General features: G+C 46.1%; 1 protein-coding gene across 1 annotated transcript in view; it reads left to right on the top strand.

The window, feature by feature from the left end:
- Positions 1-6,367: 6,367 nt before the first annotated feature.
- LOC118382629 (ankyrin-3-like) overlaps positions 6,368-17,500 on the top strand; it is a gene marked incomplete at its 5' end in the record, with an annotated part of 106,151 nt that continues 95,018 nt past the window's right edge. Inside the window, 1 exon segment of the mRNA XM_052500491.1 lies at positions 6,368-6,402. Within this exon segment, the coding sequence (XP_052356451.1) occupies positions 6,368-6,402 (35 nt within the window).

Here is a 17,500-nt window from a genome sequence, read left to right on the forward strand (position 1 = left end):
TGACATTTATAACATACCTTACTCCCTGAAATCGTCTTTGTTTTAACAGAGATGGAATTTCAGTGTGTCTATGAGAGCTACTGTCGTAAGTGCAGACTTTGACTTTACATTAATGATACTAAACACAAACTAATGGTTTCTAATATAGAGTGAAGTGGACAAATTTAACTGGCTCTAAATGTATCTCTGCTGTAACTTGATAGTTTGGTGTGTAGTTACAGCTGACTGACCGTGGTACTGAGATATCATCGTATTAACGGCTGTGTGTCACCGTAACACACTGCAACATTCTAAACATAGATCTGTCATTTCCTCAATACTGTTAAGGTTTCCCTCCAGGTGTCGTGTATCTGTGTGTTTCACGTGGCCTTGACCCCTAGCCAGTTATTAGCCAATAGAAAGGTCTAGTTCAGACCAACAGCCAGTTATTAGCCAATAGAAATGTCTAGTTCAGACCAACAGCCAGTTATTAGCCAATAGAAAGGTCTAGTTCAGACCAACATCCAGGTATTAGCCAATAGAAAGGTCTAGTTCAGACCAACAGACAGTTGTTAGCCAATAGAAAGGTCTAGTTCAGACCAACAGCCAGTTATTAGCCAATAGAAATGTCTAGTTCAGACCAACAGCCAGTTATTAGCCAATAGAAAGGTCTAGTTCAGACCAACAGCCAGTTATTAGCCAATAGAAAGGTCTAGTTCAGACCAACAGCCAGTTATTAGCCAATAGAAAGGTCTAGTTCAGACCAACAGCCAGTTATTAGCCAATAGAAAGGTCTAGTTCAGACCAACAGCCAGTTATTAGCCAATAGAAAGGTCTAGTTCAGACCAATAGCCAGTTATTAGCCAATAGAAAGGTCTAGTCCCATCCAGAGTAAACATGGCCAGTTATTAGCCAATGAAAGGTCTCAGTTCAGACCAACAGCCAGTTATTAGCCAATAGAAAGGTCTCACTACCATAGCCAGACCACATGAGTCCCAGTTCACTACCATACCAGTCTCCTGTAGAATACTGTCTCACTACCATTTCCTTCCTGACTGTGTCCCATACCATGACTCTACAGCTGACTGTCTCACTACCATACCACTGCCCCTGACTCTACATGACTGACCTACCACTGTCCTGACTCTACAGCTGACTGTCTCACTACCATACCACTGTCCTGACTCTACAGCTGACTGTCCCACTACCATACCACTGTCCTGACTCTACAGCTGACTGTCTCACTACCATACCACTCTCCTGACTCTACAGCTGACTGTCTCACTACCATACCACTGTCCTGACTCTACAGCTGACTGTCTCACTACCATACCACTCTCCTGACTCTACAGCTGACTGTCCAGCTGACTGTCCCAGTCTCACTACCATACCACTCTCCTGACTCTACAGCTGACTGTCTCACTACCATACCACTCTCCTGACTCTACAGCTGACTGTCTCACTACCATACCACTCTCCTGACTCTACAGCTGACTGTCTCACTACCATACCACTCTCCTGACTCTACAGCTGACTGTCTCACTACCATACCACTCTCCTGACTCTACAGCTGACTGTCTCACTACCATACCACTCTCCTGACTCTACAGCTGACTGTCTCACTACCATACCACTCTCCTGACTCTACAGCTGACTGTCTCACTACCATACCACTCTCCTGACTCTACAGCTGACTGTCTCATTACCATACCACTCTCCTGACTCTACAGCTGACTGTCTCACTACCATACCACTCTCCTGACTCTACAGCTGACTGTCTCACTACCATACCACTGTCCTGACTCTACAGCTGACTGTCTCACTACCATACCACTCTCCTGACTCTACAGCTGACTGTCTCACTACCATACCACTGTCCTGACTCTACAGCTGACTGTCCCAGTCTCACTACCATACCAGTCTCCTGACTCTACAGCTGACTGTCTCACTACCATACCACTCTCCTGACTCTACAGCTGACTGTCTCATTACCATACCACTCTCCTGACTCTACAGCTGACTGTCTCACTACCATACCACTCTCCTGACTCTACAGCTGACTGTCTCACTACCATACCACTCTCCTGACTCTACAGCTGACTGTCTCATTACCATACCACTGTCCTGACTCTACAGCTGACTGTCTCACTACCATACCAGGGAGGAGAGGGAGAGGTTGAGGGAGGAGGGGGGAGGAGGAGAGGGAGAGGAGGGGAGGGGAGGGGGAGAGAGGGAGGAGAGGGAGAGGAGGGAGAGGAGAGAGAGAGATGCATGGGGAGGTTGGCGGAACAGGGGAGGAGGGGTGAGGTTGGAGGAATGGGGGAAGGGTTGCTGTAGATCAGCAGGGGGGGCGATGACCTCTGCTTTATCTCCGGTGGAATGCTGTTCTCCCCTCGCTGGCTGGTTGATGTGAACTTGCTCTAGTTTCTACGTTGTAACGCCTCCTTTCTTCTGCGTCATCTCTCTCTAACGTCCATTAACACTCTGCATCGTGACTCCCCTGGACGGCTAACTCTACAACCCTACCCATCATAGCTGCAATATTGGTTTCTAACTGTAGAATGGGTGTTGTTGTTTTCTCACAGTTGAACACGGTGTTTTCACTGCTTCAACCACTGATTTGTAGTCAGTGACTAAACAAGTGTAGTGTGACTGAGTAGCCACGTGGCGGATGTGTCCTGTCAGCTGTGTGTCCCTTGGCAGAGCAGAGCAGGGGATAGGACAGGCCTTCAGGCTTCTGTTGATCTGCTAAAACAGCCTGTCTGCTCTGTAGACACTCCTACAGGACCTGCTTTCAGGGGGTAGAGCATGGCTGTTCCAGTTAGGACAACAGAGAGAGAGGACTGGACTAGAGGACTGTAGGGAGAGGGGGCTGTCTAACTAACTGGAGAGAGAGGACTGGACTAGAGGACTGTAGGGGGAGGGGGCTGTCTAACTAACTGGAGAGAGAGGACTGGACTAGAGGACTGTAAGGGGGAGGGGGCTGTCTAACTAACTGGAGAGAGAGGACTGGACTAGAGGACTGTAGGGGGAGGGGGCTGTCTAACTAACTGGAGAGAGAGGACTGGACTAGAGGACTGTCTAACTAACTGGAGAGAGAGGACTGGACTAGAGGACTGTAGGGGGAGGGGGCTGTCTAACTAACTGGAGAGAGAGGACTGGACTAGAGGACTGTAGGGGGAGGGGGCTGTCTAACTAACTGGAGAGAGAGGACTGGACTAGAGGAATGTAGGGGGAGGGGGCTGTCTAACTAACTGGAGAGAGAGGACTGGACTAGAGGAATGTAGGGGAGGGGGCTGTCTAACTAACTGGAGAGAGAGGACTGGACTAGAGGAATGTAGGGGGAGGGGGCTGTCTAACTAACTGGAGAGAGAGGACTGGACTAGAGGAATGTAGGGGGTCTGTGGGGCTGTCTAACTAACTGGAGAGAGAGGACTGGACTAGAGGACTGTAGGGGAGGGGGCTGTCTAACTAACTGGAGAGAGAGGACTGGACTAGAGGAATGTAGGGGGAGGGGCTGTCTAACTAACTGAGAGACTGGACTGGACTGGACTAGAGGACTGTCTAACTAACTGGAGAGAGAGGACTGGACTAGAGGACTGTAGGGGGGGGGGCTGTCTAACTAACTGGAGAGAGAGGACTGGACTAGAGGAACTGTAGGGGGAGGGGCTGTCTAACTAACTGGAGAGGGGAGGAGCTGGACTGAGGAACTGTAGGGGGGGGACTGTCTAACTAACTGGAGAGGAGGAGCTGTGGGACTGGAGAGAGGACTGTAGGGGGAGCTGTGGACTGTCTAACTAACTGGAGAGAGAGGGACTGAGGGGGGAGCTGTGGACTGTCTAACTAACTGGAGAGAGAGGACTGTGAGCTGTGGACTGTCTAACTAACTGGAGAGAGAGGACTGTGAGCTGTGGACTGTCTAACTAACTGGAGAGAGAGGACTGTGAGCTGTGGACTGTCTAACTAACTGAGAGAGAGGACTGTGAGCTGTGGACTGTCTAACTAACTGAGAGAGAGGACTGTGAGCTGTGGACTGTCTAACTAACTGGAGAGAGGGGACTGTGAGCTGTGGACTGTCTAACTAACTGGAGAGAGAGGACTGTGAGCTGTGGACTGTCTAACTAACTGGAGAGAGAGGACTGTGAGCTGTGGACTGTCTAACTAACTGGAGAGAGAGGACTGTGAGCTGTGGACTGTCTAACTAACTGGAGAGAGAGGACTGTGAGCTGTGGACTGTCTAACTAACTGGAGAGAGAGGACTGTGAGCTGTGGACTGTCTAACTAACTGGAGAGAGAGGACTGTGAGCTGTGGACTGTCTAACTAACTGGAGTGAGAGGACTGTGAGCTGTGGACTGTCTAACTAACTGGAGAGAGGACTGTGAGCTGTGGACTGTCTAACTAACTGGAGAGAGAGGACTGTGAGCTGTGGACTGTCTAACTAACTGGAGAGAGAGGACTGTGAGCTGTGGACTGTCTAACTAACTGGAATGAGGGGACTGTGAGCTGTGGACTGTCTAACTAACTGGTGAGCTGTTATGTCTAACTAACTGAGAGAGGACTGTGAGCTGACTGTCTAACTAACTGGAGATAAGGACTGTGAGCTGGGACTGTCTAACTAACTGGAGAGAGAGCTGAGGTGGAGACGACTAACTGCCCCAGAGGGACTGGGCTGTAGCTGTCTAACTAACTGAGAGAGAGGGGACCCTGGACTACCCACTAACACTCTGAGGACAGCTGTGGACTGTCTAACTAACTGTAGAATGGGTTTGATATGGACCATCTAACTAACTGTAGAGAGAGGATGTGACTAAGGACTGTCCAGTTGATCATGTGATACAGGATAGGAGCTGTGGACTGTCAACTGGAGAGAGAGGACTGTGAGCATCGGGACAACCCTGTCTAACTAACTGAGAGAGGATGAGCTGTGGACAGTCTAACTAACTAAGAACGTTCATGTGAAGCTGTGGTTTGTCTAACTAACTGGAGAGAGGACTATGACCTAGAGGAATTACTTCTGTCTAACTAACTGGAGAGAGAGGACTTCAGCTGTGGAAGGTTCACTGGAGAAAGTCTAACTAACTGGAGAGGGAAGGTGTCTAACTAACCCCAGAAAGGACTGTGAGCTGTTCTGTCTAACTAACTGGAGAAAGGAAGTGAGCTGTGGACTGTTAACTAACTGGAGAGAAAGGACTGTGAGCTGTGGACAGTCTAACTAACTGGAGAGAGACTGTGAGGAAGGACTGTCTAACTAACTGGAGAAAGGAAGCTGTGGACTGTCTAACTAACTGGAGAAAGGAAGGTTCAGTAACCCCAGAAAGGAACTAACTGGAGAGGAGGACTGTGAGCTGTGGACTGTCTAACTAACTGGAGTCAGAGGACTGTGAGCTGTGGACTGTCTAACTAACTGGAGAAAGGACTGTTCAGCTGTGGACAGAAACTAACTGGTTGCTGTAATGTCAGGTGAAGGGTTCAGATGACAGTTATCACGGATCCAGTACCTGGGACCCCAGGAAGGAGCTTCAGTAACCTCTGCCCCAGGAGGGTTCAGTAAGCAGAAAGGAAGCGTTCAGGTAACACCCACTACCCACTACACTCTGACATGCTGTGGTACTGTGTATAATAATGTATAATGGGTTTGATATGGACCATCCATATCTGTAGATATGTTCCTAAGGTACATCCAGTTGATCATGTGATACAGGATAGGACAATGTACATCGTTTTCCAGACAACCCTAATCCTATCACAATCAACACTGATTTCTTAGTATGAGCAGGGCAGCAATCACTTATCTAATAACGTTCATGTGAATTGGGTTTGTGTTCAGGAGGAAATATGATATGCCCTAGAATTACTTCTGTTCTGCCTCTGGTTCAGTAACAGGAAGGTTCAGTAACCCCAGAAAGGAAGGTTCAGTAACCCCAGAAAGGAAGGTTCAGTAACCCCAGAAAGGAAGGTTCAGTAACCCCAGAAAGGAAGGTTCAGTAACCCCAGAAAGGAAGGTTCAGTAACCCCAGAAAGGAAGGTTCAGTAACCCCAGAAAGGAAGGTTCAGTAACCCCAGAAAGGAAGGTTCAGTAACCCCAGAAAGGAAGGTTCAGTAACCCCAGAAAGGAAGGTTCAGTAACCCCAGTTATCACTTCCAGTTGAAAGGAAGGTTCAGTAACCCCAGAAAGGAAGGTTCAGTAACCCCAGAAAGGAAGGTTCAGTAACCCCAGAAAGGAAGGTTCAGTAACCCCAGAAAGGAAGGTTCAGTAACCCCAGTTATCACTTCCAGTTGACTCAGAGCATCAGCCCAGGTCCATTACAACCACAATGCATTTCTGCTTTGTCCTCTCACATTTGTTGCTTTCAATATCTTCTATTTTGTACTTTTCCCCCATTTCAAACTCGTACCTCGTCCCATAGCCCTAAGGTCTGCAGGTAAGATGGGATGACATTTTTCCAGATGTCAAACTTTACTTCCTAGATCCCCAGCCAACCATCACAACTACATCAATCACTGTGTTGTGATGTCTCATTGATTTGTTGTACTCCATCTTACTGAATGGACAGTTTGCTCATGATGCTTTAATTTTTTTTAAATATATTTTATTTTTGCATTTTCCAATTAAGAACATTCAAAACAAAAGTGAAAAGATATTAGACAACGATAGGACAAAGTGACAGTAACAGACGAGCGTAACAAAAATAAATAATAATTATAATTATATAAACAAACATACAATAAGAAAAAAAACTAAAATTAGCGAGACATTGGATCACCTGCCTTAGGCTACATATTATACAATACGTGTGAAACATTATGTGAGGATTATATATAGATTCAATCAATGAGATGTGGGGGGAGATTCTCCATATAGTCAATAAAAGGTTGCCAAATTCTGTAAAATGTCTTTAACTTATTCCTCAAGCAGGAAGTGATTTTCTCCAAAGGGATACAACTATTAACTTCCGAAAGCCACATTGCAACTGGCAGGGAGGAATCCAATTTCCATTTCAAGGCAATACATTTCTTGGCAATCGCTAGCAATATTTCTGTTAGCTTTATAGTAAGGCTTTGCCTAAGATTGGTGTTCGTAAAGTTACCCAGTAGACAGACCTCCGGGTCTAAAGGGAATGCAACCCCATGAATTGAGGATATGGTATCGCATACCCCCTGCCAGAAACCGTGTAGTTTTGAACACTGCCAAGTGGAATGGAGGAATGTTCCTTCATCTGAGCCACATCTAAAACATAGGGAGGAGATATCTGGGTTGAACCTGTGCAGTCTAGATGGGGTGATATAGAGCTGATGGAGGAAATTAAACTGGATCAGTCTGTATCTGAAGTTCAATGTGGATGTAACCCCATCCCTGCATAGGTCACTCCATAGATCCTCATCAAGATCAATACCCAGATCTCTCTCCCATCTAAGTCGGGGTTTATCTAGCCCAGGCAGTGTTAGTCCTGACATAAGAGCATTGTAAACACGGGAAATGGTCTTGAACAGTGGTTGGTCTGCGTGGCAGAGTTGTTCAATAGGTGACATCTTAGGTAGGTTCCATTGTCCCTTGAGAGTCACCCTAATAAAGTTTCGTAGTGGTAGGTAGCTAAAGAAGTCCCTGTTAGGCAAGTGGTATCTGTTTCAGCTGATCAAAAGACATAAGAACTCCTTCCTCGTAACAATGTTCCAGAAGAGTGATCCCCTTATCAGACCATGGTCTAAAGTTACTATTCTGGAAAAACATAGGGATCAATCTATTGTTCCATAAAGGGGTTTTAGGGGAAAGGAATCCCCCTCGTCCGAACAGCTTGTGCAGTTTGCACCATGCCAGGACAGAATGTATGATTAAAGGGTTGTCTGTGATGGTTTTTATAGATTTTCTGTCCCATTTGTAAAACAAATCTGCCCCAGCGTCATCATTTACCTCAAGCTTTTCAATGTTTAACCATGAGGGAGAGGGACCATTGTCAAACCTCTGAGCCAGAAATCTAGACTGTGCAGCCCAGTAGTACATTCTAAAATTGGGGAGGTTTAAGCCCCCTTGACTGTAATCAAGGGTCAGTTTATCCAGGCCAACCCTAGGGGTTTTGCCGTGCCAGATAAACCGTCTGGTCAGCTTGTCGAGAGAGGAAAAAAATGCTGCGGGAACAGGGATAGGGAGAGATTGAAACAGATATAGAAACCTGGGCAGGACATTCATTTTAATTACATTGATTCTACCCAGTAGAGTGAGAGGTCAGTCCATCCATTTACAAAGGTCAACCTCCACCTTTTGCAACAAACTGGCCAGATTGAGTTTATAGAGGTTGTTCAGATTACCATCCACCATTATGCCCAAATATGTGAAGCCCATAGGCGACCATCTAAAAGGAAACTTGTGCTTGATGGTATGATGGTCAAAGACAGAAAACGGTAAGATTTCGCTTTTATCAAGATTGACCTTATATCCAGAGAAAGAACTATAACACTGTAGTAGGATCTGCAAGTGAGAGAGGGAGTGTTCTGGGTCTGTTAGAAATAAGATAAGGTCGTCTGCAAAGAGTGATAATTTATGGGTATGGGGGCCCACCTCAAAGCCATGTATGTCAGGGCACGTTCTAATAGCCTCAGCCAACGGTTCGATGGCGAGGGCAAAGAGGTGGGGGCTAATTGGGCAACCTTGTCTGTTCCCCCTATAAAGAGGGAAAGAGGAGGAAGTAATCCCATTGGTAGCAATCCTAGCTTTAGGAGATTTGTAGAGTGATTTTATCAAATTTTATCAAATTTACAAACTATGTCTTTTCATTTGACTTCCAATGAGTTGTGATGTATCAGTATTGCGTCTGGTGGATGGAGTCTTTCTGCAGTCATGCTGCCTCTGATTGGTTCAGTCACGCTGCCTCTGATTGGTTCAGTCATGCTGCCTCTGATTGGTTCAGTCATGCTGCCTCTGATTGGTTCAGTCTGTATCAGTATTGTGTCTGTTGGATGTAGTCTTTCTGCAGTCATGCTGCCTCTGATTGGTTCAGTCATGCTGCCTCTGATTGGTTCAGTCATGCTGCCTCTGATTGGTTCAGTCATGCTGCCTCTGATTGGTTCAGTCTGTCAGTATTGCGTCTGTTGGATGTAGTCTTTCTGCGGTCATGCTGCCTCTGATTGGTTCAGTCTGTCAGTATTGCGTCTGTTGGATGTAGTCTTTCTGTGGTCATGCTGCCTCTGATTGGTTCAGTCATGCTGCCTCTGATTGGTTCAGTCTGTTCAGTATTGTGTCTGGTGGATGTAGTCTTTCTGCAGTCATGCTGCCTCTGATTGGTTCAGTCTATCATTATTGTGTCTGGTGGATGTAGTCTTTCTGTGGTCATGCTGCCTCTGATTGGTTCAGTCTGTATCAGTATTGCGTCTGGTGGATGTAGTCTTTCTGCGGTCATGCTGCCTCTGATTGGTTCAGTCTGTCAGTATTGTGCCTGGTGGATGTAGTCTTTCTGCAGTCATGCTGCCTCTGATTGGTTCAGTCTGTCAGTATTGTGTCTGGTGGATGTAGTCTTTCTGTGGTCATGCTGCCTCTGATTGGTTCAGTCTATCAGTATTGTGTCTGGTGGATGTAGTCTTTCTGTAGTCATGCTGCCCTCTGATTGGTTCAGTCATGCTGCCTCTGATTGGTTCAGTCTGTATCAGTATTGTGTCTGGTGGATTTAGTCTTTCTGCAGTCATGCTGCCTCTGATTGGTTCAGTCATGCTGCCTCTGATTGGTTCAGTCTGTATCAGTATTGTGTCTGGTGGATGTAGTCTTTCTGCGGTCATGCTGCCTCTGATTGGTTCAGTCTATCAGTATTGTGTCTGGTGGATGTAGTCTTTCTGCAGTCATGCTGCCCTCTGATTGGTTCAGTCTATCAGTATTGTGTCTGGTGGATGTAGTCTTTCTGCGGTCATGCTGCCTCTGATTGGTTCAGTCTGTCAGTATTGTGTCTGGTGGATGTAGTCTTTCTGCAGTCATGCTGCCTCTGATTGGTTCAGTCTGTCAGTATTGTGTCTGGTGGATGTAGTCTTTCTGCAGTCATGCTGCCTCTGATTGGTTCAGTCTGTCAGTATTGTGTCTGGTGGATGTAGTCTTTCTGCGGTCATGCTGCCTCTGATTGGTTCAGTCTGTCAGTATTGCGTCTGGTGGATGGAGTCTTTCTGCAGTCATGCTGCCTCTGATTGGTTCAGTCATGCTGCCTCTGATTGGTTCAGTCTATCAGCATTGTGTCTGGTGGATGTAGTCTTTCTGCGGTCATGCTGCCTCTGATTGGTTCAGTCATGCTGCCTCTGATTGGTTCAGTCTATCAGTATTGTGTCTGGTGGATGTAGTCTTTCTGCGGTCATGCTGCCTCTGATTGGTTCAGTCTGTATTCGTATTGTGTCTGGTGGATGTAGTCTTTCTGCAGTCATGCTGCCTCTGATTGGTTCAGTCATGCTGCCTCTGATTGGTTCAGTCTATCAGTATTGTGTCTGGTGGATGTAGTCTTTCTGTGGTCATGCTGCCTCTGATTGGTTCAGTCTGTATCAGTATTGTGTCTGGTGGATGTAGTCTTTCTGTGGTCATGCTGCCTCTGATTGGTTCAGTCTGTATCAGTATTGTGTCTGGTGGATATAGTCTTTCTGCAGTCATGCTGCCTCTGATTGGTTCAGTCTGTCAGTATTGTGTCTGGTGGATGTAGTCTTTCTGTGGTCATGCTGCCTCTGATTGGTTCAGTCTGTTCAGTACTGTGTCTGGTGGATGTAGTCTTTCTGCAGTCATGCTGCCTATGATTGGTTCAGTCATGCTGCCTCTGATTGGTTCAGTCTGTTCAGTATTGTGTCTGGTGGATGTAGTCTTTCTGCAGTCATGCTGCCTCTGATTGGTTCAGTCATGCTGCCTCTGATTGGTTCAGTCTGTTCAGTATTGTGTCTGGTGGATGTAGTCTTTCTGCAGTCATGCTGCCTCTGATTGGTTCAGTCATGCTGCCTCTGATTGGTTCAGTCTATCAGTATTGTGTCTGGTGGATATAGTCTTTCTGCAGTCATGCTGCCTCTGATTGGTTCAGTCTGTTCAGTTGAGATGCTGCATCCCTTTGGTTTGGACTGATTCTTTATCTAACTTGAATCCGTGCTGGCACTAAGCGCACACTCAACCAGCTGTATAAGGCCATAAGCAAACAAGAAAAGTGACTGTTCCACTGGATGTCATAAGGTGAATGCACCAATTTGTATGTCGCTCTGGATAAGAGCGTCTGCTAAATGACTTAAATGTAAATGTAAAATGCTCATCCAGAAGCGGCGCTCCTCGTGGCCGGGGACTTTAATACAGGCGAACTTAAATCAGTTTGACCAAATCTGGCAAATCTCACCATAATTATATCCTCCTGATTCCTGCTTATCAGCAAAAACTAAAGCAAGAAGTACCAGTGACTCACTCAATACGGAAGTGGCCAGACGACGCGGATGCTACAGGACTGTTTGGACTGGAATATGTTCCAGGATTCATCCAATGGCATTGAGGTGTACACCGCCTCAGTCACCGGCTTCATCAATAAGTGAATCGACACTAATCCGGACGCTTATAAGAAATCCCGCTATGCCATCAGATGAACCATAAATCAGGCAAAGCGTCACTACAAGAATAAGATTGAATCCTACTACATCGGCTCTGACGCTCGTGGGATGTGGCAGGGCTTGAAAACTATTACGGACTACAAAGGGAAACCCAGCCGCGAGCTGCCAAGGAACGCGAGTCTACCAGATGAGCTAACTGCCTTTTATGCTTGCTTCGAGGCAAGCAACACTGATGCATGCATGAGAGCACCAGCTGTTCCGGACGACCGTGTGATCACGCTCTCCGTAACCGATGTAAGCAAGACCTTTAAACAGGTCAACATTCCCAAGGCCGCTGGGACAGAAGGATTACCAGGACGTCTACTCAGAGCATACGCAGACCAACTGGCAAGTGTTTTCCCTGACCGAGTCTGTAATACCGACATGTTTCAAGAACACCACCATAGTCCCTGTGCCCAAGGAAGCGAAGGTAACCTGCCTAAATGACTACCGCTCCGTAGCACTCACGTTGGTAGTCATGAAATGCTTTGAAAAGCTGGTCATGGCTCACATCAACACCATCATCCCAGACACCCTGGACCCACTCCAATTCACATACCACCCCAACAGATCCACAGATGACGCAATCTCAATCGCACTCCACACTGCCCTTTCCCACCTGGACAAAAGGAACACCTATGTGAGAATACTGTTCATTGACTACAGCTCAGCGTTCAACACCACAGTGCCCATGACGCTTATCACTAAGCTAGGACTAAACACCATCCCCCTGCAACTGGATCCTAGACTTCCTGACGGGCCGCCCCCAGGTGGTGAGGGTAGGTAGCAACACATCTGCCACACTGATCCTCAACACTGGGGCCCCTCAAGGGTGCGTCCTCAGTCCCCTCCTGTACTCCCTGTTCACCCACAACTGCGTGGCCAAGCACAACTCCAACATCGTCATTCCGTTTGCTGACAACACAAGAGTGGTAGACCTGATCACTGACAACGATGAGACAGCCTATAGGGAAGAGGTCAGAGACCTGGTGGTAGACCTGATCACTGACAACGATGAGACAGCCTATAGGGAGGAGGTCAGAGACCTGGCAATATGGTGCCAGGACAACAGCCTCTCCCTCAATGTGAGCAGGACAAAGGAGCTGATTATAGGACTATAGGAAAAGGAGGGCCGAAAAGGCCCCCATTAACATCAAGGGGGCTGAAGTGGAGCGGGTCGAGAGTTTTAAGTTCCTTGGTGTCCTCATCACCAACGAACTATCATGGTCCAAACACACCAAGACAGTCGTGAGGAGGGAACGACAACTATATATATATATATGCCATTTAGCAGACGCTTTTAACCAAAGCATACAGTGTGCATACATTCTACGTATGGGTGGTCCCGGGAATTGAACCCACTCCCCTGGCGTTACAAGCGCCATGCTCTACCAACTGAGCTACAGAAGGACCCCAGAAGGACCCCAGAAGGACAACAGTATTTGATTTGGTCTTTTTCCACTTTTTGTTACGTTACAGCATTTTTTCTAAAATATATTAAATACATGTTCTTATTCATCAATCTACACACAATACCCCATAATGACAAGGTGAAAAGAAGTCTTAAAACATCTTTGCAAATATATATAAAATACAAATAAAAACGTATTTACATAATGTTAGTATAATTTAATTATGCCAATGTGCTTTCATTAAAGCCCTTCATCTATTTTATGAGAAATTGTAAGATTTCTTGTTGCATAAAATAGACGCAGACCAGTCTTTAAATAATAGGTAATCGAATTTATTATCGGAGCGCGCTCCCACTCAAAGCAAAAGCATCAGTTTAAATACAGATCATGACGTCATTTCACTGTCTTAAACTAAACCCCCCTCTCGACAGGACAAAGTAAGGTGAAAAGTTCATTCTATCTTACTAACACACTCCCAGATAACTTTTGACCCCTCAACATTATCGATCACCACTGAACTGACAGGTTTAATTAACAGAAACCCTAGGAATGCACTCACTGCCTAATCTAAAAACCCCAGAGCTAAGTTTCAGGTTGGGTCAACCATAGGCTAACGACCTTATGTGTTTACACAGTCCCCAACCCATTTGTTCCTGCCCAGTAGAAATGGTGTTCATTAACATTCTATTCCTCCTTGTCCTGTCACACAATTTCTTCTTATGAACTCATATTGTTAATCAGATATAATATAACAGAGTATAAGTTTACTTACAGTTCCATTTAAAATGATTTGTTCAGTCATATTAATCATAATTTCCTAACACATAAGTATTCAGACCGGCTATGAGACTCAAAATTTAGCTCAGGTGCATCCTGTTTCCATTGATCATCCTTGAGATGTTTCTACAACTTGATTGGAGTCCACCTGTTGAAAATTAAATTAATTGGACATGATTTGGACAGGCACACACCTGTCTATATAAGGTCCCACTGTTGACAGTGCATGCCAGAACAAAGCCATGAGGTCGAAAGAATTGTCCATAGAGCTCCGAGACAGGATTGTGTTGAGGCACAGATCTGGGGAAGGGTACCAACAAATGTCTGCCGCATTGAAGGTCCCCCAGAACACAGTGGCCTCCATCATTCTAAAATGGAACAAGTTTGGACCCGCCAAGACTCTTCCTAGAGCTTGCCACCCGGCCAAACTGAGCAATCGGGGAAAAAGGACCTTGGTCAGGGAGGTGACCAAGAACCTGATTGCCACTCTGACAGAGCTCCAGAGTTCCTTTGTGGAGATGGGAGAACATTCCAGAAGGAAAACCATCTCTGCAGCACTCCACCAATCAGACCTTTATTGTGGAGTGGCCAGACGGAAGCCACATAACAGTTTGCCTATAGGACTCTCAGACCATGAGAAACAAGATTCTGTGGTCTGATGAAACCCAGATTGAACTCTTTGGCCTGAATGCCAAGCATCATGTCTGGAGAAAACATGACAACATCCCGATGGTGAAGCATGGTGTTGGCAGCATCATGTCTGGAGAAAACATGACAACATCCTGATGGTGAAGCATGGTGTTGGCAGCATCATGTCTGGAGGAAACATGACAACATCCCTGCGGTGAAGCATGGTGTTGGCAGCATCATGTCTGGAGAAAACATGACAACATCCCGATGGTGAAGCATGGTGTTGGCAACATCATGTCTGGAGGAAACATGACAACATCCCTACGGTGAAGCATGGTGTTGGCAGCATCATGTCTGGAAAAAACATGACAACATCCCTATGGTGAAGCATGGTGTTGGCAGCATCATGTCTGGAGGAAACATGACAACATCCCTACGGCGAAGCATGGTGTTGGCAGCATCATGTCTGGAGGAAACATGACAACATCCCTACGGTGAAGCATGGTGTTGGCAGCATCATGTCTGGAGGAAACATGACAACATCCCTACGGTGAAGCATGGTGTTGGCAGCATCATGTCTGGAGGAAACATGACAACATCCCTACGGTGAAGCATGGTGGTGGCCGCATCATGTCTGGAGGAAACATGACAACATCGCTACGGTGAAGCATGGTGTTGGCAGCATCATGTCTGGAGGAACATGACAACATCCCTACGGCGAAGCATGGTGTTGGCAGCATCATGTCTGGAGGAAACATGACAACATCCCTACGGTGAAGCATGGTGTTGGCAGCATCATGTCTGGAGGAAACATGACAACATCCCTATGGTGAAGCATGGTGTTGGCAGCATCATGTCTGGAGGAAACATGACAACATCCCTATTGTGAAGCATGGTGTTGGCAGCATCATGCTTTGGGGATGTTTTTCATCGGCAGGAACTGAGAGACTAGTCAGTATCGAGGGAAAGATGAACAGAGCAAAGTACAGAGAGATCCTTGATGAAAACCTGCTCCAGAGCGCTCAGGACCTCAGACTGGGGCGAAGGTTCCAAGACAATGCAGTGGTGACTTCGGGACAAGTCTCTGAATGTCCTTGAGTGGCTAAGCCAGAGTCCGGACCTGAACCTGATCGAACATCTCTGGAGACCTGAAAATAGCTGTGCAGTGACATTCCCCATCCAACCTGACAGAGCTTGAGAGGATCTACAGAGAAGAATGGGAGAAACTCCCCAAATACAGGTGTGCCAAGATTTCAGCATCATACCCACGAAGACTTGAGGCAGTAATCGCTGCCAAAGGTGCTTCAACAAAGTACTGAGTAAAGGGTCTGAATACTTATGTAAATATGATATTTCAGTTTTGTATTTTTCATGAATTTGCTAACATTTCTAAAAGCCTGTTTTTGCTTTGTCATTATGGGGTATTGTGTGTAGATTGATGAGTGGAAAAACAATGAAATCCATTTTGGAATAAGGCTGTAATGTATTAAAATGTGGAGAAAGTCTAGTGGTCTGAATACTTTCCGAATGCCCTGTGTATGTAGTAGTTTTTATTTTTCATAAATTCAATTTACATTTTTCTTACACTTTAACATTCAAGTATTTTGTGTAAAGTGTTGACAAAATGACACTTAAATCCACATTAATCCCACTTTGTAACACAACAAAATGTGGAAAATGTCAAGGGGTGTAAATATTTTCTGACTGCACAGTAACTTGTTGCTTGCTAGCTACTCTGTTGACAGTTTTACAAGAAGACATGGTAGCTAACTAGCTTGTCAATTGTTGATAAACAAATGAGTGAATGTGCTAGAAAGCTAAACAGCTAGCTAGTTGATAGGTGTGGCTAGCTAAACAGCTACCTAGCTAGCTAGTTGACTGCTGTGGCTAGCTAAACAGCTACCTAGCTAGCTAGTTGATAGCTGTGGCTAGCTAAAGAGCTACCTAGCTAGCTAGTTGACTGCTGTGGCTAGCTAAACAGCTACAAAGCTAGCTAGTTGATAACTGTGGCTAGCTAAACAGCTACCTAGCTAGCTAGTTGATAGCTGTGGCTAGCTAAACAGCTACCTAGCTAGCTAGTTGACTGCTGTGGCTAGCTAAACAGCTACCTAGCTAGCTAGTTGATAGCTGTGGCTAGCTAAACAGCTATCTCGCTAGCTAGTTGACTGCTGTGGCTAGCGAAACAGCTACCTAGCTAGCTAGTTGATAGCTGTGGCTAGCTAAACAGCTACCTCGCTAGCTAGTTGACTGCTGTGGCTAGCTAAACAGCTACCTAGCTAGCTAGTTGATAGCTGTGGCTAGCTAAACAGCTACCTCGCTAGCTAGTTGACTGCTGTGGCTAGCTAAACAGCTACCTAGCTAGCTAGTTGACTGCTGTGGCTAGCTAAACAGCTACCTAGCTAGCTTGTTGACTGCTGTGGCTAGCTAAACAGCTACCTAGCTAGCTAGTTGACTGCTGTGGCTAGCTAAACAGCTACCTAGCTAGCTAGTTGACTGCTGTGGCAAGACAAAAAGGACTCGTTTTGAAAGTTGGATAATTTATCCACGAGGCTTTGTGTTTTCCTGTTATTATGAGCATTGAAAGCAACTGGGAAATGTCCATGGCAGGTATTGTTGTCATCTTAGCTTGTTACATAACTTCTGAGTGATAGGAAGCAGGAGCAACCAATCAGCATGCACCACTGTGCACATGCCCGTCATTACTATGACAACTAGTGTAATCTAGCCATGTCAGCAAATGACTGCTGTCTGAACACACACATCTGATTTGGTCGCTTGTAACTTGCTGTTTGCACAGGGATGGACAGGGATGGACAGGGATGGACAGGGATGGACAGGGATGGACAGGGATGGCAGTAGAGATGGCAATTAAGCTAGAATGCTAGTGACATTTTTATATTTTCAAATATCCCATAGCCCAGATTTTGTACCCGGGTTAGTACTAGCCGTCTACTAGCCCAGCTGGCCAGTGCCCAAAACCCTTAAATTCCACGTTAGCGCTGTCCATGTAAAACAGGCGTTGGTCCCAGTCCCTTTATCTAGCGCTAGTTATCAGACATAGCTCATACATCATCATTGTGTTTTACCTGAGTTTGCTACTTCATTCAAACCTTTTCTTCATCTAGAA

Source organism: Oncorhynchus keta, unplaced genomic scaffold (genome assembly GCF_023373465.1).
Source record: "Oncorhynchus keta strain PuntledgeMale-10-30-2019 unplaced genomic scaffold, Oket_V2 Un_contig_10774_pilon_pilon, whole genome shotgun sequence".
Classification (NCBI taxonomy): domain Eukaryota; kingdom Metazoa; phylum Chordata; class Actinopteri; order Salmoniformes; family Salmonidae; genus Oncorhynchus; species Oncorhynchus keta.